We start from the raw sequence: 22,763 nt of genomic DNA on the forward strand, positions 1-22,763 counted from the left end.
GCTTGCTGTTACTATGAGCCCAGTGGGTCTTCACTGCAGTGGAGCCACAATAGGTGTCTCCACCTTTCTCTAAATATTGTGACAATTTCAATTTCAATCAATTTATTAATTTATATAGCACCAAATCACGCCCCAAGGCGCTTCACATAATTAACAACACAAATTAATAAAATAATAAAAATTAAAAGCAAGAAAAGCACAGTTAAAAGATAAAACACAGTAGAATAAAATAAATTACAAAGCAAACACAAACAGATTAAAAAATTAATAATAAGACAGTCTAAAAAAGTGGGTCTTCAGTCTTGATTTAAAAATCTCCACCATGTCAGACTGCCGAATAACAGCAGGAAGATCATTCCAAAGAGCCGGACCACGGTAGGAGAAAGCTCTATTCCCCACAGACTTTTTGTTCATCCTCAGAACACACAGAAGCCCTGCGCCCTGCGAACGCAAAGGCCTCGCAGGTACGTAGGGCTTAACCAAGTCCGCCAAGTAGGAAGGCGCCAGTCCATGAACAATCTTATAAACCAACACTAAAACTTTAAAATCCAATCTGACAGAAACCGGTAGCCAATGAAGGGATGCCAGAATGGGAGTAATGTGGTCAAACCTTCTACTTTGTGTCAAAATTCTGGCAGCAGCATTCTGCAACCAACTGAAGTCCTCGAATGCTAGACTGCGGCAGGCCAGAGAATAAAGCATTACAACAATCCAATCTAGAAGAGACAAATGCGTGAATCAGAGTCTCAAAGCATCAGCCATAGACAGGATGGGGTGAATCTTTGCTATATTGTCTCAGATGAAAGAAAGCAGTCCCTCGTAATGACCCTAATGTGGAGGTCAAGGACAACGTAGGATCAAAGATTACCCCAAGGTTCCTCACTTTTGTCAGTATGATGTATACACATGAACCTAGGCTAAGCGCCAGCTGATCAAATTGATGCCGATGTCTTGCTGGACCAAGAACCATCATTCAGTCTTATCAGAGTTCAAAAGCAGAAAGTTGCTAGACATCCAACTTCTCACTGACTGCAAAGACAGTCCTGTAAAGATTTTATGTGGACAGGATTTCCAGCAGCTATCAGCATATACAACTGAGTATCATCAGCATAACAATGAAAAGCAACCCCGAAATGCCGCAAATGTTCCCAAGGGGTGCCATATACAGGGAAAAAAGCAGGGGACCCAGAACGGATCCCTGCGGAACCCGAACTTCATGCCCTTAAAACTCAGAGGTAGTGTCATTGCACAAAACACAATGGGAACGACCAGACAGATAAGACGTCAGCCACACAAGAGCAGTTCCAGTAATCCCGAAACAGTTTTCTAGCCTATCAAGTAGAATATGATGATCAACTGTGTCAAACGCAGCACTGAGATCCAACAACACCAATGCTGTAGTAGTTAATCCGAGTCCATTGCTCGCAGAAGAAATCGTTACTACTTTAATAAGTGCTGTTTCTGTGGAGTGATGTCTTCTAAAAGCAGACTGCAGGGCTCAAAAAGGTCATTCTCAGTAAGATAGTCCACAAGCTGCCATGAAACCACCTTTTCCAGAATTTTAGAGCAGAATGATAGATTTGATATCGGCCCTATAATTTTTCAATTCACCAGGCTCAAGATTAGATTTCTTGAGTAGTGGTTTAAACCACTGCCGATTTAAAACAATTTGGAACAGATCCAGAGTTTAAAGAAAGGTTAACAATTTCCAGCACAGTTGGCCCAAGAATGGGCCAAAGATCCTTAAACAATTTGTTGGTATAGGATCAAATAAACAAGTTGTGCTTCTAGTAGACATCACGAGTTTCGTCAGCACACCTTGTGAGATACTGTTAAAGTATTAGTGCCCAGCTCAGTATCTGAATACAATGATGGGGCCAAAGTATGCTGAGATGTGCTCAACCTAATATCTTCTATTTCTTTTCGAATAGTCCAGAAAGTCCTGTGCTGAAAAAGGAGAACGGCCAACAGGTGGCTGTCCATGAATAAGAAAATGCCACTGTATCAACAAGAACTTTGAGTTATGCTTATTTTGTTGATCATTCAGAGTAATAGGCCTGCTTCGTAGCCAATAAAGCATGCTTATAATCTAAAATAGCTTCACGCCATGCAAGGTGAAACACCTCTAGTTTGGAACTACGCCATTTCCGTTCCAACCCTCTAGCCTTCGTCCTAAGGTCACGCAAATAACTGTTGAACCAGGGTGTCTGTGCTTTGGGAAGGCGTGGCTTCAATAGAGGAGGCGCAATCTTATCAAGTGTGGTTTTTAGCACTAAATTCAGGCTATCTGCAAGACTGTGTGACATCTGGGGCATAGGTCAAGATCCTGCAGTGGAAACTGGGAAAAAGTCCTTGCGTTTTCCAAATAGTTTCATAAGATTCAAATGCACAGGCTGCCACTGTATTGTTTGCTTCTTTGTTCCCTGTTAGACCCCTGTCACACGTAGGCCAATTGAGGCAGAATGGCATCAGAATGACACATCCGGCCACAGTGTAGACCGCACACTACAGATATATTTCCATTCCTTCCCATGGGTGACATAAATATAATACAATAACATGCTTTTGGAGGGCGGTATGCCTTTTCCAGAGGCCCGCGTTCACGGCCCAGTCGCCCAAAATGACAGGTATTTCGCCCGAGTTAGACGAGGGTGAATAGCGTCATTTTGGGTGTCTGGCTGTGAACGGAGGGGACGCAGAAAATGCATGCCCCCACGACAACAGCATGTTATTTGCATTATTGTCACTTTTTAATGAGATACACAACACGTAACGCGTACATAAAAGTCGCTCACTTAACTTTTGTCGTGTCAGCTGAGCTAGCTGGTGCGCGCTGCTCTCCAATTTAGCCAGTGCTCCTCATCAAGCTGGCTGCTATTAGCTGCGCTGTTCATTGTTGTACTATCCATGAGAAAATCATCCGGAATATCCATATTGGGACCAAAACACACTTCTCGGCTTTTCATCTTTTCCTCTATGGACAGTTCTTGGGATGCGTGCGCACGCTATGACGTCGTTTAGGGTACAGCGGGCGGTATAGCCAGTACCGTTAACGCAAAAATGCGATACCAGCCTAGCAACACCCCGGTAAGTGATAATAATGTGAAATATTGTGCCTATCATATCTGTGACAACCACGTGCAGGTGTGCCTGTCTCATGCACAGTAATGAGACAGTCTGGTCGATACGTTGGTTGTACTCCGATGTCCAGTACGGGCAGAGCCTGTGCGAAGGGAGGACACCGCGCTGGCTTCCACTCCAGTCCCGTTTTGCAATCCACACATTTGGACATCCAGTTAGTTTGTGTCGTCTATCGCTTATCAAAATACACTTTGAATGCAATCATGCAGGTGTGGATGAGGTAGTCTGGATGGATCCACCCACAGTCTACAGGCCTCTTTCCCTCCCGACTACGTCTGGATTATACTATTTTTGCTGTGTCAGCCTGGTTCCTGTGCATTTTTAGTATGTGTGACGGGGGTCTTAGGCCGGGTTCACACGGCAGGATAATTAGGCCAATATAGGACCCGATATTCCCCTTCCGACAATCTTAAGGATGCCCCGACAATCGGTGATGACGCTAAAGATAATCTTATCAGATATTCTTGCCATGTGTGGTGTGTTCAGAGCGCTCTGATCTGCTTGGAAGGGCGTCGGAGCGCTCCGATCACAAATGGGGATATTCAACGTGTTGGATTTTTTTTGGCCCGATATCACAGAGTTGTGATGTGTCCTCCGACCACAAACCAGCACGCAGCCCTGCTGAATGTGACGTGCAGCCAATCAGCAAGCGAGGGTGACGAACATACGGAGCGGAAAATAAAATCAAAACAGCTGTTCCTGACTTACCAGAAAGTCCGGTGGTTGCTCTGTCTCCACTCCTTTAAAGAACACCTTTTCTTTTTGTATCGTTTTTCCCTCTGTTGTAATAGTCCACAGAGTACTCCGTTTGTTTACTCTGAAGTCACGTTTAATCTCAAGAGATTTTGCGAGGATTTCCTGTCTGAACTGTAAATGTTCGTGTGTGAAATCTGTTGGTGTGTGGTGGTGGTGTTCTTACCGTGTGGCTGCACACCACACACTGTACGACCAAACCTGTTAGATCCATGATTTCTTTATCTTCATGTGTGTGGTCTCTCAGGTTTTGGAAACCTACAGATAATTTAAAATCCTGTCATGTGAACCAGGCTTTAGGGCCCTGTCACACCTACCAAGAATCAAGTGGATCCAGGCCAAAGGTAAAAAAAAAAAAAATCCATAATTTATGCTACATCTCAGAGGGAATATGAATTGCGGCATACAGCTGTCCGACTTCTCAGACTGCACTGTGACCTGGCCCCAATGATTCATACACACACTGTGCACATTAACCCCCCAAAACGAGGTACAAATGCTGGGGGAACACATTAGGATTACCCAGACAGCTGTCAGAATGTAATGAGATATGACAAATGCACTTACATTGTCGTCCAACTGGAGGAATTATAATCCAGCATCGCTTGTGGTGTGTTCAGGCACACTCGAGACATTTGGCCAGCATCCAAAATGGCGGCTCAATTTCAACCGCCCTTGATATACGATCAGAATGCTTCAAATGCCATTTTCATGCCGTTTGAAATATTTAGATTGCAGTCAGATTGCAATCAGAGTGCACTATGACCAGCGTTCACTATTTTTTCCACCTTGACAGCACATTGACTGTTTTTCACATGTGCAATAGGAATCTGACCGATTGTTTTAGACTGCTATCAGGAATTCTGTGCTTCATCCACAAATGCACCTCAACACTTCGGGAATGTGGACCAATTCTTTCATTTGGACAACATTTGGCCTCTAGAGTGACAGGGATATTACAAACTAGTCATCAAGATTGAAACAAAAGCAAGGGACAGATTGTGTTAGAGGAAAGAAAATGACTTACAATTCATTTTTAAAAATCCAGTACACTTTGATTGCAATGTGATAATTCTTACAATTATTTATTTATTTGTTTAATGGCATGTAGAACAAAGGAAAGTTCTTCTTCTGAAAAAAAAAAAAATAATCTAGCTTAGTGTCAATATCTCGGCTCATGATTGCCTTCTTTGTGTTTCTTTCAGGTCTAAGAGGATAATGTAACATTGGGTCCAAATAGTGCAATCAAAAGGCCAAAACAGGAGGCCAGGATGGCAAATACTTCCACTGCATCTGCATATTTACCTGGGGAGCTGATATACGTTGGGACAAATGCCACCCACACAGCACAGAATATCAGCATGCTGAAAGTGATGAGTTTAGCCTCATTAAAACTGTCCGGAGATTTCGGGCCAGAAATGCGAGGAGGAAGCTGAGGACAGCCAGAAGCCAATATAACCTAAAAACACTGCAAAACCAACGTGGATCCAACAACACATTCATAAACTATTTTGTCATTGTGATATTGAGTGTTTTTCGGAGGAGCTGGAGAGGAAGAGACAAGCCAAACACTGCAGATTACTACCTGGACAGAAATCAAAGACAGAACTGTCCCTCTCTGTTGTCTGACACCAAACCATTGCAACCTGGTTCCACCTCCTGGTTTGGAGGACTTAAACACAGCCAGAACCACCATGGTTTTTACCAGGATACATGAGACACAAAGCACAAAGCTGATCCCAAATGCTGCATGCCTCAGCTGACATGTCCACAGCTGAGGCCGGCCAATAAACAGCAGCGAACACAGGAAGCACAGCTTTAGAAAAATTATGAGCAGGAAGCTCAGTTCTGAATTGTTGGCTCGTACTATGGGTGTACTGCGATAATATGTGAAGATTCCAAGAACAACAGCACAGATAAATGTCCCCAGCAATGAAGCAGCTGTCAAGCAGATTCCCAGAGGCTCTGATAGGACAGGAACTCAATTCCTTTGGGAATGCATTTATCACGCTTGGAATTAGACCAAAGTCCTCTGGACAACTGGTGCAATCCTTGGAATCTAACAAAAAGGGGAGAAAATACATTTTCATTACATTCAGCCACCCATATAAGAAGGATTTTATTCATATAAATTTAAGCAAAAGATTACAGTCCTTTTTGCACATGAAAGGCATTTTCCCTCAAGATCAGGACTGGGAGCATTGCTCTGTTCCTTTTCTGCTCTTGTGTCTTGAAGCTTGTCCCTACTGGCTTCTCGCTGCTGACTCTATTGTCAAGTTTGGTTTGTTATCATGTTATGTGGAATAAATTCAGTTTGTAAACTTATCTCACAAAATTTAGGCAGCACTGTGGTGTCCTGTGGCTTAGGCTTGTAAAAATTTGTGGAAATTGGACACTAGTGTTGGCAGAGATTTGCACTCTATGAGTGTGGTGCTCCAGTTCCCAGCTGTTTTTGAGCATATGCGATCAAGATCACTAACCTGAATGAATTCTGCCTCAGTAGGCTGGATGAATGCATTTATCCACAAAGGGTTTTGAAATGAAATTATTCTCCTTACCTTCTCACCAGACAATGTGAATGCCCTCACCTCATTTTAAAAAAGTTAACCCTCTGGGGTCCGAGGGCATTTTTTGGACAGTTCACTCGCCTGGCATAAATATTTTATTATTGCTGTTAACAGCTCTCCCTGCATCCCACAATCAAGTTTTATGTCTCTTTTTCAGGACAACCTGTACTTTCAGACTATATATGCTATAGTTGTGTTTTATATGTGTAATAAAGGTTTACAATCAGAAATAAGGAAGGAAAAAAGTAAAGCAGAAAATAATTTTCCACACACATTTATTCAAAACACACAGTAAACTATAATAAACAACTGTTTTGACACTTTATAAAGGTATTTTGGGCTCTTGTGTGAAAGTCTGTACAACAAAAGGTTCAAACAATAAACACAAATGCATATTTGGACAGTATACACAAATGGTCTATGCATTTTGTTGTCTTCATCTCAAAGGAATTTATGTCTGCTATTACACAACACATCACAAACCTTTACTTCTACTGTGTTTTGGAGTGTTCTGTTCTGCTCTGAAAGCAGCTTTGACACTTTGGCTCCTTACACTCTGACGAGCGGCCCTTCCCCTCACTCCATTGATATGGTAAACAGTGCTTTACACCAGAATGAGAGAGCTTGCCACAGGCTTATTCAATAACATTCACAGGTAATGAGGAGTGGAGCATCTCTAAAAATTAACACACTCTGTGTTGAGCATGTGAGATTGTCATCAAAAGCCCTCTGTCTGCTCCATCTGCTCACTTTCAATGATTGCTGTGCATAATGGCGCAGGGCGCATTGGAGCAACCAGCCAGATGGCTATTCAAACAGGCCAACTAGTACCTCATCACTCCTAAAAACGATCTTTGGTTTATCACGTTAGGTAAATCTGCCCTACAATTGGATTTTGGAAAACCATGTGACGGTAATCCAATTCCGATTGGACACTCACATTGTGCACGTCATCACACAGCATCTATGAGGAGTACAAAGATGGCCAATGGCTGGCTCGAAAGTCTGTGGAGTTAATTTTTCAGCAAAAAAAGTAAGTTCTATCTCATATCATTAAAACGTTATTTATAATTTAGTAAAGCTTGGTCTCAGCAGTCGTATACGATGGTGTCAGCCCCAGAGAGTTAATATATAAATGATTTACAACCTCCTGCTGGAATGGCATGAGTGCAGGTTGCAATTAACACATTGTTCAGTTGTCCACAAGCTAATATCCAAAGTTTTTCTAAAAATATTAGTCCTATCTATGTTCCATGTTGGCAGTGTTCATCCTTGACCCAAAATACATAAGGATACCAAATGACAAATGTCAGCTCCACACAGTTTGTCTGTGATTGAAATTATACACAAACATGCACCCACACACACATAGCTTTTTGCCTTTTCAGCATTCTGCTGCAATTAGGTGGTTTTAATTTGACACACCCACAAACAGAGACATCAAGTGCAGTACATGTTTCTCTCATGGTAATGGCAACATGACACTTAACTAAACTGACAAAACCAATTGAACTACAGAAGCACAATCAATCAAGGACACTAACAACACTGTTAACCTAAATTGAACTACACTAACATTTAAAATTCCAAAACCTAAACTCCCATGGTGCTTTGCAGCATAACATCTATTGTTCACTGGTGAGCTAATGTTGCTAATTTCTCCAAAAATTTTAGTCTTATAAACTTTCCATTTTTGCAGTGTTCATCCTTGACTCAAGATACATAAGCATGCCAAACGGCAAATGTCAGCTCTCCCCAGTTTCTCCATGATCAAAGCCATACCCTCGCACACACGCACGCACACACTCATACACGCACACAGTGGCCACTTGGGTATTATACTATAGATAACTAAGGACCATCACATTGGTATCAGAAACCAATCACAACCTTTGTAAAAGCACTCTTAAGATTGTTTACCTGGAAATCTTAATATCTGGGTATATAAACAGCTAGGTCAACATTGAAGGAATTAAAGTCTGTCATTCAAGAGATCTTTGCAGAATCACTGGTGGTGATGCTGTCCTTCTGCCACTGCAAACAATTGCTTCAATCTGGGAGAAAGGTTTCATTCCTGCATACTGTAGGAAAGGACATATTGCCCCAGTCTGAAACAGAAATTGTGATTGCATGGATTGCAACAACTATAGGGGTATTACACTGCTGTCTGTGCCGGTGAAAGTGCTTGCACAGAATATTCTTACATGTTCACTCTGGCCTCATGCTCAAGAAATCAACTTTTTGATACAATTCTAGCTTTGTGAGTAGTTATAGGACATCAGTATGAACTCTGGTTCTGTATTTTTGCAAACTATGTTGAGTCTTGGAAAGCATTCACTTCAGCTGACTGGGCTGCTCTGTGGGATATTGTGAGAATATCATGAGATCCCCAGTAAGTTCATCAACATCATAGTCAGCCAATAAATAAATACTGCGAGTGCTGTAAAAAGCAGGGGCAGATAATTTTTCCCAGTGAAGATTGGACGTCATCAGTGAAGTGTTCTTCACTGTTCAATGCTTGCATGGACTGGGTATTAGGTTGGGTTGTGGAAATCAGTGACTTTGGTACTTTTGATTGCAAGGAAAGATTTAGTGACCTTGAATTCACAGACAATGCTGTGACCGTTGCAGAATAAATGGATACCTGACTGCAGCACTTGAGAAGCTGAGAGAGGGATCAGAGCGACTGAGCTTACAATTGTCCTGGATCCAAGCTTTTAATGCCATCCTGGACACAGCAGAAATGTATCTGTATGTGGTGAAACTGCTGAACTTGTTGAGACATTCATTTATCTCTGCAGTGACATTCATGTCTCAGGGTCATCAACTTTTGAAATCAAGAGATGTCTGGGAAGAGCTTATGGAGTCATGACGTTGCTGGACAGAGGTGTTGTAGGAGAACAAATGTCCATGTCTTCAGGGTCACAGTGCTTTTTATCTTACTGTATGGTTGTGTGTCTTGGATGCAAACCATTGACAGGCATAGACATTAAGAATTTTTAACAATATTCTCCTATAGGACCAGTAGAATGAGAGACTCTCACTTCACCTATTGCTATCCTGACTTCTCCCATGTTGGTGGGTTTGACGACAGTGGCTTATAAAACATTATTCTTCTTTGTGTATGTAGTGCCTCGCCTTGATTCTCCCTAATTAAATAAATACATTAATGCTGTCTCAACAAAACCTGAGTTTTGAACTACAGACAAAGACTGTGCTCACTCTCAGTTGAGAAATTCCTAAGTCATCTGGTGATCTTCAGATAAGCTTGGAGATTTCCCCCCATGGGCCAACACTGTGCTTCGCAGCAAAAGCAGAACTGTAACTCAAAGTTCTTCAAATGGAACCTTTGCCTTTCTCCCGGTGAATTTTCAGTCACTATGAATTACATGAAATTATAATGGCTTCACATCACAGTTTGAAATTTCCCAGGCCCGAAGAACCCACTTTTATGGCCTCATGCCAAGGCCAGACCTCTCAAGACTGCAAGACGATATCCCTTCCACGATAAGAGTGGCCATAAAACTTTGTGTCTTGATAACAGCTATTATCTTTAGGTCTAAGTGAAGAAAGACATTCTTTTAAAATAAAAGAATTGCATCAGTATGCTCTTATTCATAAATAAAAAAAAAACTTCTAATGTTGTCTGTATTGATTAATCAAGCAAATGCTTTGCATGTATTCCATTTAATTGATATGTGTTCTTTGCAGCTGATGTGTGTTTAACACTAGAAGTCCCCCAATTTGGCTGTTCTACCTATAAAACCCACAGGGCAGCCGTTCAGCTGTATGGCTTTTAGCTAACCTGCTAAATCACCTGTGAGCACTCATTTTGTTATGTAACGAGGCGATCATTGGCGCACCACAGGAGGGGACATGCTGACAAGGGTGTGGTTGACCCATCTGATAGCCTATTGTACTGTATATGCAGTTTGCTCTCAAAGGAGAGATAATTCCTTTTGTGCTGAGGTGGTTAAATCCCTCACTGCACATAGCCTTCCACTTCAGTGCCCTCAGGAATTCTGTGGTGTACGAACCTCCTCTCCAAAGAACGAAGATGCAGAGAAGATTCAACACTCAACAGGCATTGGAAATGGTCCTGGATGGAGTAAACCCTTGTGACTAAGATGGAGAAGACATAAACCTTCAGACGGATTCAGACTCCGAGCTGTCTGAGCTGTCTTCAGGTTAGATTTCATTTCATATTATTTCCTATTTTATATTTCATTTCAGGCAGGAAGGTGGAAATGGTGGTGCACATAGCACCATGTGAATAGAGTTTTGGCCGTCTTGCATCAGACAGCCTCCATTTTGTTTCTGAGTGTGGGCCTCCACTTGTTTTGTTTGGTTCTACTTCTCCTGAGGTCCCTGCACCTTAGCACCTTAGCCAAACTATTTGAGATGTACTGGAATTATTATTATTAGATTATATGCATGCATTTGGGATATCATTTGACTTTCCCATTGCTCATAATTTGAATTTGTTCACACTGCAGATGGAGAGACTGCTCCTCAACCAGAAAAGAGAGCTAGGTTGGGGACTGGCCTGACAGAGACGGCGAAAGATGGCACAGTGTGATGAGGTGATGAGGAGAACAGGTGGGGACGGGTCTCCATTTCACTCATCCATCTGTGTACGACACAGATAGAGAGCCAACGGCTAAGGATACAAGGTCCATCTCGAGTCGCCTTCAGAGCTACTCTGGACATGCTTCATCACATTCAAGACTGGACTGTTCAACACGCACAGCAAACAGAGCATGAGGATTGGTTCATGGCCCTCCCTGAACTAATGGCATTTATTGCTATTGTCATCTTGCAGGGGCTGACCAAGGTTCCATCACTGCATGACTGCTGGTCAGCAAACCTGGGAAACCCACAGATCATTGGAACTATGTCCCGAAAACGCTTACAAGACATCATGCGTCACCTACGCTTTGATGACAGGGACACCCACAGTGAGTGAGCAAAGAATGATAAGTTTGCTGCAATTTCAGGTGTGTGGGGATCGTTTGTCACCAACTGCATCACATCCTTCAACCCTGGTTGACACATCACCACTGACAAACAGCTTTTCCCGTCAAAGCCTCGCTTCTGTTTCTTTCAGTACATTGCAACAAAACCTGACAAGTTTGGGATCAAGTTTTGGGTGGCTCGTGAGTTGAAATCTAAGTACATCTGCAATGTCCTCCCATATCTTGGCAAGGACCCCAGTCGTCCCAGTGGGGAGAGACTGTCTGAGAATGTAGTTATGAGGCTGATGGAACCATTCCTGGACAAGGGCAGAAATGTTACCACAGACAATTTCTTCACATCGCTGTCGCTTGCACAATGAATACTTAGCCGGAAAACCACCATCCACCATCCTCGGCACAGTCAACAAGATTCGCTGAGAAATTACACAATCAACTCGACAGAGGGACCGCAATGAATTCACCACTCAGGTGTTTTCAACCACTGGTGCCATACTGACGGTGTATGCGCCCAAACGGAAGAAGGCTGTCTACATTCTCAGCAGCATGCACAGCATAGTTCAGACTGAGAATACCACCAAAAGGAAGCCAAACACCGTCACCCTTTACAACACTACAAAGTGCGATGTGGATGTGATGGACTAGATGGGGCGGGGGTACACTGTCCGCACAGAAACACGGCACTGGCCAGTCGCCGTGTTCTATAACATGATTGATATGGCAGCACTGAATGCACATGTGTTGTATCAAGCATGCACTGGGAGGCAGGAGAGACGGGTGGACTTCCTGGTGGTGCTTGCAAGAGAGTTGGCTAACTCTCATGTGAGTGCGAAGAAGGCACAAAAGGAACAATTGCTTCGGCAACAACCTTCCACACCTAGCCCTGGGAAAAGAACCATGTGTCTGGTTAGAAATCAATGTAAGAACAATCATGCCACTGTGCAATGTGTTGACTACTACAGATACACATGTGGCAAATGCAGAAGGGAGATGCCATGGCAGTGCCGGGATTGTGAGTGATTGCTGAAATGTACTCACTCACTCACTGCCACTCTCAAACACTGTATCCTGATAATGCATAGTTTTTTATTATTTGTAAATATGTGAATTTTTTTTTGTTGTTGTTCTATTTTGCACCATTTTTATCAGTAAATCTCAGCAACAAATCTCAGTGTGTCGGTGTCTTGTCTTTGGGATGAACCAGTTTCTTTGCCAGGTTTAGAAGAGTGAAGCCACCCCCTCCCCCATAAGCTTGTCCAGTGTCCAGTCCCTCCTGTGGTGCACCAGTGATCATCGCCTCATTTACATAACAAAATGAGTGCTCACAGGTGATTTAGCAGATTAGCTAAAAGCCATACAGCCGATCGGCTGCCTTGTGGGTTTTATAGGTAGAAAAGCCAAATGGCTGCTCTGTGGAACTTCCAGTGTGTGATCTTTCTGCATTATCAATATGTTGATGATGAAGTATTCTGTTTAACCAAAGGATGTGTTTAAGTGATGATTAATAATGTGTATCCATTTGAGTGTCTTAGAACAATATTATACCAAAACAGTTAATGTGTTTAAATTGTTGAATCATTTGGGTCTGCCCTGTGAACACATGAAGTATTCTGTGAGATTACACGCCCTAAATGGGCAGAGTTTGGTGATGTCAGTCCCCCTTAAAGAGTTAGAACAGAGTGCTGCTCTCCTCTCTTCTGTCTCTCTTGACTTGCTCTCTTCCTTTCTAAAACACCTAATTATTTTGGGTCAACAAGGCCCCATGCTAAGCTAACCTAGCTGACGCTACCACATGGCATTCATTCTTTGTTTTATTCTTCTCTCAATTTTTGAAAATTTTAACCTGACGCTTTAAGGTGCATCAGGTCTATCGAAATTTTAAGAGAACTTCTGAGCTGAACTTTTCAAAATAATAGCAAATTTACAGAAAAGCGACTCTCCTTTTCTGTCAGCTATTTTTTTCTATGCTCTTAAAGTTTTTACCTTTTTCTAAATTCACAAAGACTTTTAATCCAGCTCCAACAAATTTTTAAAAGCTACCAGAAACCATTTTCAACAAATGCCTTCCACCTCTGGGGTCCACCAAGCTGACGACCTGACTGCAAGCAGCCATGCTGTAGGTAAAGCCAGCCGACACAAGCCTTTGGGATCACCCGGGGAGACCAGTGAGTTAACCAAAGACCCAAGTGAGCACGCTGCAGAACCTACATCATCGACAGACGGACGAATCATCCAAACCATCTTCTCAGTAGACCAGCTAAGTGAACCAGTTAAAGGTTCCAGAAAAAGTGTTTGTTGTCAATGGATACAAAGTGGCTTCTTTTTAAAATATATTCATAGGTTTGTTTAATAATTTTCTTAAAATTAATTGGCTTTAAATTTCATCACCGTGCATCAAACCCTGGACGTTCTCTGCATCCACTGATGATGAGATGGCTCCCGAGACGACGATCTCACCCGTCTGGTCACAAGGTCGAGTCTCTGGCAAACACACACTGTATACTCCAGTCTTAAATGCCACCATGTTCCAATCCATATAGATGCACCTCAGCTGTGAGTCCTGACGAGCCGCAGGTGATCAGGGTGAGGTCCTGATAACCTCAGCAACACAGCCACTCAGTCCCAAATGCAAGCCACCTGGAAGGAAAAACAAAAGACAGAAACAAAAAGGCAGCCAGGCCCCCCAGCCATACAACAGTACCCCACCCTCACGGGAAGCCTCCCGGCGACCACACAAACCTGGCCCAAGAGAAACACCCCCCTCCAGGGACCATGGCTGGAAACCGCATCTGCATTCGTCTTCCAACAGAATGGTTGATGTCCTCTCCTCTGGCTGCATCCTTGCCTTTGTTTCAGTCAGTCACTTAGCACAGGTGTGGCCAGGAGTTCTTAAACCTGTGCGGTCAGCCTTTATCCAACCATGTGCGGTCATTAGTCATAAAACAAAAAAGACAAACACAAACAACCAAACCACCCCCCCCTCCCCAGGGGACCGTCCTATCAAACCCCGGGAAGAGGAGAAAAGAAAAACCCCAAACTCAAGCTTACACATAAAAGCGCTAAAACACCCCCCCCCCCCCCCCCAAACGACATGTAGGGACCAACACCCCCCAGAGGACTTCCCGCCAGCTCCAGCAGTAATAACCACAGCCGAGGTCCCTCTGGGATCCAACGTCACCCACGGGGACTCCCAGCGCCTCCCAGAGGACCACTCCTCAACCCCAGGAGACGCCTCCCCTCACGACCAACGGACCCAGCCCCGGCCGTCTATGGCTAGATGGACCCACAGCCCTTTCCCTCCCAGAGGACACCACAGTCAAACCCTGAGGGCGGAAACTGGGGGGAAACCCCCCCCCCCCAGGTGCAGAGGTTACCTGGGAAACGCCCAGCATAACCACACTACACCACTCCAGCAACGCCGACACTACGGCTCACACGGCTGGAGCCAGAGGTGAAGAGAGGGAACAAAAAGAAAATACCCCAAACCCTCCCCTCCCCTCCCGGGTGCAGAGGGTACCTGGGAAACGCCCAGCACAACGTAACTGCACCACTCCAGCAACGCCGACACTACGGCTCACACGGCTGGAGTCAGAGGAGAAGAGAGGGCATAACAAAAAACAAAACAAAAAAAAAAGAAAGAAAAAACAACAACCCAAATACCCCCCCCATGACCCCCCAGGGGACCGTCCCATCAAACCCTGGGAGGTGAAACTGAAAAAAAAATAAAAAGAAAGACTAACAGACTGACATAAGGTTGCTCGGGTCCTTTTTTTTTTTTTTTTTGGCAGAACTGCAGGGTCACGACCCCAGACACTAAATAGTGAAAAACAAAAAATAAAATCCCACACAAAAACCAACTCAAAAAACACCCACACAAAATGAACTAACACAAAACAAATAAGTGATTTATACCGTCAAGCTCCAACAAATGGAACACACCTGTTCCAACTTAAGAGCTTGACGGTAATGTGACTCAGTCACCAAAAGAGGGAGCCAAAGTGCTAAAAATGAAAAAACCCCTTTGGTAACTGAGAAAACAAACTCATGCTGCCTTTCTGTGAGCAGCACACAACCAAAAATGTGATTCAACTAAATAACACCGGAGCTGACACAACAGACGCAGTAGCTATCATTACCCGGGGAAACGGGGCTACGACTGTAACACAGGAAGCACCGCGACCCGTGCCACAGAGCTCCGCCGTGCGCGTTCACCCATTACAGACTCACTCCTGCAGCTCCCGTTCAAACCTCTTATCCGGTCGAAGTGCGACGCGAAGCCGTCGCCAGTCACACTCCACCACGACCCACGGATAAGGCACACACAGGAACACGGCTGCAAGAGAGCACAAATCAGTATTCAGTAATGGGTTCTCAAACACGCACCATCCGGGCGGAGAGCACCCGCAACTGATCCGGATAACTTCTGAACGTCTGCTGCCGCCTTCCTGGTGCGTTACCGTCTCTGCTACCGCTGGGTCCGTGATGTTTGGCCAGAGACTACTGTTATGTGTCGGACGCAGCTCGGAGAACCGACCAGCGTTTGAAGGACCCAGTATGAAATAAGCAGAGCACGGTACAAAGGCTAACTGAATTTAATACATAACAGTGATACAAAAAATAACAAAAGAAAGTGCGGTCTGGCGTGGTGCGCTCCCAGCAGCGCTAACGGCTGGCTCCGGACAGAAGCTGTTCGGACCCAAGGACCCCGCCGACACCCCCCAGGTGGCCGCAACAAACCGAGTCTGTGAAAGAAGGAACCATTATGTGAGTCCACACTCTACACACAGAGAGAACACTTAAAGGTGTACAAACAGCAAACACTTCCTGGCTTGATTACTAATCAGCTTCCCAACCTGCAGGCATGGAACATCCAGTTCACAAAACTCCACTGCAGTGGAAGCCGATACATGACTAACATACAGCTCAATATAAAAAGGTGTGAGGGACACCACATTTACTGACTGTATAAATGTTAGTCACAAAATCTAACGTACCTCAGGAAGTGTGCTGACGAGCGTGAGACCTCACCCCCTCCTCTTTCACAGACCGTGCATCAAACCCTGGACGTTCTCTGCATCCACTGATGATGAGATGGCTCCCGAGACGACGATCTCACCCGTCTGGTCACAAGGTCGAGTCTCTGGCAAATACACACTGTATACTCCAGTCTTAAATGCCACCATGTTCCAATCCATATAGATGCACCTCAGCTGTGAGTCCTGACGAGCCGCAGGTGATCAGGGTGAGGTCCTGATAACCTCAGCAACACAGCCACTCAGTCCCAAATGCAAGCCACCTGGAAGGAAAAACAAAAGACAGAAACAAAAAGGCAGCCAGGCCCCCCAGCCATACAACAACTGTCCCAGCTTTTTTGAAATGTGTTGCAGGCATCCATTTCAAAATGAGCAAATATTTACACAAAAACAATAAAGTTTATCAGTTTGAACATTAAATATCTTGTCTTTGTGGTGTATTCAATTTATATGGGTTAAAGGTTGAAGAGGATTTGCAAATCATTGTATTCTTTTTTATTTCCATTTCCAATCCATATTTCCAATGCAAATACATAATATAATTGCAAATATGTTAAAAATACATGGATGACACAAGAAATTGAAAACACTTATTTCCATTGTGTTCCATTTAAAAATCAAATGACAAAAAAGATGTAATAATAATAAAATAATACTAATAATAATCTATAATAAAATAGCCAAGTGGCCTCTTTGCATGTGTCTGTGTGTGTGTGTGTGTGTGTGGGGGGGGGGGGGGGGGGGGGGGGAGAAGCTTCAATCATGGAGAAAATAGAGCTGGAGCTGACATTTGTCATTTGGTATGCTTATGTTCTTTGGTCAAGGATGAACACTGTGAAAATTAAAAGTTGATAGGACTAACATTTTTGAAGAAATTAGTGATATTATCTCACAAAAGCTGGGGTCGCATTGCTTATTGCTCCCCAGCTCAGTCGATAAGTGTTGGAGTTCACTTCGGGTCGGGGACAGGTCTCTCACCATTGTCTCGGCCTACTGGCCGAGCAGCAGTGCAGAGTACCCGACCTTCCTGGAGTCCCTGGGAGTGGTACTAGTTAGCGCTCTGACTGGGGACTCCATTGTTCTCCTGGGGGATTTCAACGCCCACATGGGCGGCGACAATGAGACCTCGAGGGGGGTGATCGGGAAGCACGGCCTCCCCGATCTGAACCCGAGTGGTGTTCAGTTGTTGGACTTCTGTGCTAGTCACAGTTTGTCCATCACGAACACCATGTTCGAGCACAAGGGTGTCCATAAGTGCACGTGGCACCAGGACACCCTGAGCCAGAGGTCGATGATCGACTTTGTAGTCGTATCATCTGACCTTCGGCCACGTGTCTTGGACACTCGAGTGAAGAGAGGGGCAGAGCTGTCGACTGATCACCACCTGGTGGTGAGTTGGATCCGCTAGGAGGGTAGGAAGCCGGTAAGACCTGGCAGGCCCAAACGTATCATGAGGGTCTGATGGGAACGACTGGCGGAACCCTCTGTCAGCGAGGTCTTCAACTCCCACCTCCGGGAGAGCTTCTTCCAGATCCCGGGGAAGGTTGGAGACATGGAGTCCGAGTGGACCATGTTCTCCACCTCCATTGTCGATGCGGCTGCTCGTAGCTGTGGTCGCAAGGTCTCTGGTGCCTGTCGCGGTGGCAATCCCCGAACCCAGTGGTGGACACCGGAAGTAAGGAATGCCATCAAGCTGAAGAAGGAGTCCTACTTATCTTTGTTGGTAGGTGGGACCCCAGAGGCAGCTGACAGGTACAGGCAGGCCAAGCGTGCCGCAGCCCGTGCGGTCACAGAGGCAAAAACACGGGTCTGGGAGGAGTTTGGGGAGGCTATGGAGGAGGACTATCGGTCGGCCTCGAAGAGATTCTGGCAAACCGTCCGATGCCTCAGGAGGCGGGAGCAGCTCTCCACCAGCACTGTTTATGGTGCGGGTGGGGATGTTGTCGGGCGGTGTAAGGAGTACTTCGAGGATCTCCTCAATCCCATCATCACGTCTTCCGAAGAGGAAGCAGAGACTGGGGACTCGGAGGCAGACTCATCCATTACCCAGGCCGAAGTCACCGAGGTGGTTAGAAAGCTCCTTGGTGGCAAGGCTCCTGGGGTGGATGACATCCGTCCTGAGTACCTTAAGTCTCTGGATGTTGTGGGGCTGTCTTGGCTGACACGCCTCTGCAACATCGCTTGGCGATCGGGGACAGTGCCTCTGGATTGGCAGACCGGGGTCGTGGTCCCTCTGTTTAAGAAGGGGGACCGGAGGGTGTGTTCCAACTATAGGGGGATCACACTCCTCAGCCTCCCCGGTAACGTCTATTCCAGAGTACTGGAGAGGAGAATTCGACCGATGGTCGAACCTCGGATTCAGGAGGAGCAGTGTGGTTTTGTCCTGGTCGCGGCACACTGGACCAGCTCTACACACTCTATTGGGTGCTCGAGGGTTCATGGAAGTTTGCCCAACCAGTCCACATGTGTTTTGTGGATCTGGAGAAGGCATTCGACCGTGTCCCTAGGGGCACCCTGTGGGGAGTGCTCCGGGAGTACAGGGTCCGGGGTCCTTTGCTAAGGGCTATCCGGTCCCTGTACGACCGCAGCAGGAGCTTGGTTCGCATTGCCGGTAGTAAGTCAAACCTGTTTCCAGTGCACATTGGCCTCCGCCAAGGCTGCCCTTTGTCACCGGTTCTGTTCATTATTTTTATGGACAGAATTTCTAGGCGCAGGGGGTCTGGTTTGGGAACCACAGAATCTCGTCTCTGCTGTTTGCGGACGATGTGATTCTGTTGGCTTCGTCAAATCAGGATCTTCAGCGTGCACTGGGGCAGTTTGCAGCCGAGTGTGAAGCGTCCAGGATGAAAATCAGCACCTCCAAATCCGAGGCCATGGTTCTCGACTGGAAAAAAGTGCTTTGCCCTCTTCATGTCGGTGGAGTGTCCTTGCCTCAAGTGGAGGAGTTTAAGTATCTCGGGGTCTTGTTCACGAGTGAGGGACGGATGGAGCGTGAGATCGATAGACGGATCGGTGCAGCATCTGCAGTGATGCGGTCGCTGTATCGGACCGTCGTGGTGAAGAGAGAGCTGAGTAGGGGGGCAAAGCTCTCGATTTGCCGATCGATCTACGTTCCGATCCTCACCTATGGTCATGAGATTTGGCTCATGACCGAAAGAACGAGATCGTGAGTACAAGCGGCCAAGATGAATTTCCTCCGCAGGGTGGCTGGGTGCTCCCTTAGAGCCGCTGCTCCTCCACGTCGAAAGGAGTCAGTTGAGGTGGCTCGGGCATCTTTTCCGGATGCCCCCTGGACACCTCGCTGGAGAGGTGTTTCAGGCACGTCCCACTGGGAGGAGGCCCCGGGGAAGACCCAGGACACGCTGGAGGGACTACATCTCTCGGCTGGCTTGGGAACGCCTTTGGGTTCCCCCAGAGGAGCTGGAGGAGGTGTGTGTGGATCGGGAGGTCTGGGCAGCTTTGCTTGAGCTGCTACCCCCGCGACCCGACTCTGGATAAAGCGGAAGAAAATGGATGGATGGATGGATGGATCTCACAAAAGTGAACAGTTGATATTGTGCTGCAATGCACCATGGGAATTCAGGGTTTTCAGGTTTTAAATGTTGTTATTGTGGTTCATGTTGTTTTTACAGTGTTGTTAGTGTTACTGATTTATTGTGTTTTTGTCGTTCAATTGGTTTAGTCAGTTTAGTTTAGTGTCATGTTGCCGTTACCAACAGTGAAAAGGATAGTAGTGCATTTGATGTCTTCCGCCACCATCTCGTTTTGTGGGTATGTAAAAATAAGTGTATACATGTGTATGTACATGCATGCATGTGTGCAATTTTAACACAGAAAAACTGCGGAGAGCTAACATTTACCGTTTGGCATGCTTATGTATTTTGGGTCAAGGATGAATGCCGCCAAAACGGAACATTGATAGGACTAATATTTTTGAAGAAACTACGGATATAATGGCCCAGTCACATGGCAACAACGATACCTGAATGAAGGGGAAAAAACACAAAGTTACAATTCATCGAGAAAAGGTTGATAAATGAGCTTTTGACTTTGTCACGTGTTATTTTATTCAGTAAGTTCAATGTAAGTACATATTATAATTGTAAATACGTTAAAAATACACAGATGACACAAGAAAGTGAAAACACTTATTTCCACTTTGTTCCATTTAAAAATGAAATGACAAAAAGAACTAATAATAATAATAATAATAATAATAATAATAATAATAGTGTGTATATAATAACAGGAACCTAAACAATTCAGCTTCAACTATTCAGACAATATCTTGTCTATATGGTGTATGGTGTCAATTGAATGTAGGTTGAAGAGGATTTACAAATCATTGTATTCTGTTTTTATTTACATTTTACACATCCCAACTTCATTGGAATTGGGGTTGTAAGACATTTTATGCCATAAAGTTCTGTATAATTGTGGTTGTGGTTGCTGTGACTGACAGCTGCTGAGTTCAGCGACTCCTCCTACTCTCGTAGACTCAGAGTCAGCTAGCAGCTGCCACTTGCTGTTGTGTTGTTGCTGTGTCTGTTTGTTTGGAGTATTTTATTACAAATACCTGGAGAAATATTGACTTATCGTGCGGTCAAACTTCTTAATGGATCATTTAAGAGGCCCCGGTTGTAACACTGACACTGAGTGATACTCTCATCTTATTTAATGTTGTGTGCTAATGGTGAAGTAAACTGTTTTGAGAACCACCACACGGTCCCCATAAATATGATTTAATAAACACCTGAACTGAGGTGAGCCTATTAGCTGGTGTTTCGGAGCGTGTTCAGACATTTTTTTTGTCACAAATGGAGCTACCCACGCTCCATCCCTCCATGCATTAATGAGTTCATCATGAATCAGTGTGCGCGGGGCTCTCAACATGGCAACGTGCAGAAAAGGAGGTCATTTAGGCTGTTCCAAGTCTCTATATCAAACTAATGGATGACCTCACGCAGGCTTTGCCCAGCATATATACAGTCTATGGTTTTTCATCATCCAACTGTGTGTCACAACTCTCTGTGGAAACAAGGAGTCAGAACTGGAGTTGTGTCAAAAAAATGTTTGTCATAGCCCAATGAAGATCTCTTCTCAATCCATTTGAGCATCTCTGACCAAATGGAGCAGTAACTCCACAAAACTGTACTTCATAATTAATTAATTAATAATGAGATGTAGTCTTGGAAAACTGTATCTCACACCCTTTCACACCCTACATCTCAAACCACAGCAGTGTTCATAGACCTCATCTGAACCTGAAAAAATGTCAACCATCACCATGTGTGTACTGTAAAATCACTTTGAAACATCACAAATATGTTTCAGTGTCAGTATAACATGCTACAAAGTGTTGAGACATTGACAGGACATCATTACTATGCATCCAAGACTTGTTTGAAAGTGGAAAAAGTATGCAAAAATCTTGGTTATATGAAGGGTGCACTGGAGTTATGCTGCTGTGACTTGATTCTGACTGAGTCTTAAGTGTGTTTTTTGGGTGGTGTCTGCTGAGCATTGTGTTGCATTTGTGACATACCATTGTCCCTGGCAAATATCTTTCTCATGTTTTACCAAGAATATCAATGATTCAACAAGTTCTGTCACAAAACCACCAAAATGAAGCAACAAATTGTCTCAGCATTACAAATATCACGACAGTGAACAAATTTTTAATATTCAAAAAAATGTCATGACCCATGCTGGGTGGTCCTGGCCAGTGATGACACATCATGTCTTACAACTGTGTGGTGTCCAAAGTCAATGACAAGTTCAATTTGTTCAAGTCTAGTTCAACACACATCACGTTATATATGCTGAAGGTGCAAACCCCTTCTGAAGCATTGTAGAACACTGATTTTTGTGTGTTGACAAACTGAATTGTTGTCAGTATCATATATAAAGAAAATAATAGAAATTAATCAAGTAAATATCACACCTGCCACAGCTCAAGGCTATTTAAACTGGCACAGCTTTTCCTGCTGAAAGGTCCTCTCCCTGGCACACACTGCAGCATGTCATCAAGGGCATATGCAGGTGCGTACACAGCCTTGTACACATTGTACTCTGACCTCAGATTTGAAACATCTAAAAATTCAATCTCCACTTTCTTTAGATCTTCCTGTCCAGTGCATAGTGCTCCGCCAGTTTCCACCCAACCTGTTGGAAGTGGGGCAAATCGACACTGAAAAGTGAATTCCCAAAATCACTTTACCTGAAATGTTTGAAAATGCAGTTAAAATAAATGCAGAAGGTGTATATTTATTCTATGCCAAACTATGAGGTTAATG

The 22,763-nt window shown here is 44.5% G+C and overlaps 1 protein-coding gene across 1 annotated transcript in view; it reads right to left on the bottom strand.

Annotated features, from left to right (window-relative positions):
* Positions 1–22,763, bottom strand: part of LOC117508964 (extracellular calcium-sensing receptor-like) — a 73,599-nt gene that overhangs the window by 19,685 nt on the left and 31,151 nt on the right. Inside the window, 2 exon segments of the mRNA XM_034168796.1 lie at positions 5,200–5,326; positions 22,412–22,687. Of these exon segments, the coding sequence (XP_034024687.1) occupies positions 5,200–5,326; positions 22,412–22,687 (403 nt within the window).

The sequence above is a fragment of the Thalassophryne amazonica genome, chromosome 4, assembly GCF_902500255.1.
Source record: "Thalassophryne amazonica chromosome 4, fThaAma1.1, whole genome shotgun sequence".
NCBI lineage: Eukaryota > Metazoa > Chordata > Actinopteri > Batrachoidiformes > Batrachoididae > Thalassophryne > Thalassophryne amazonica.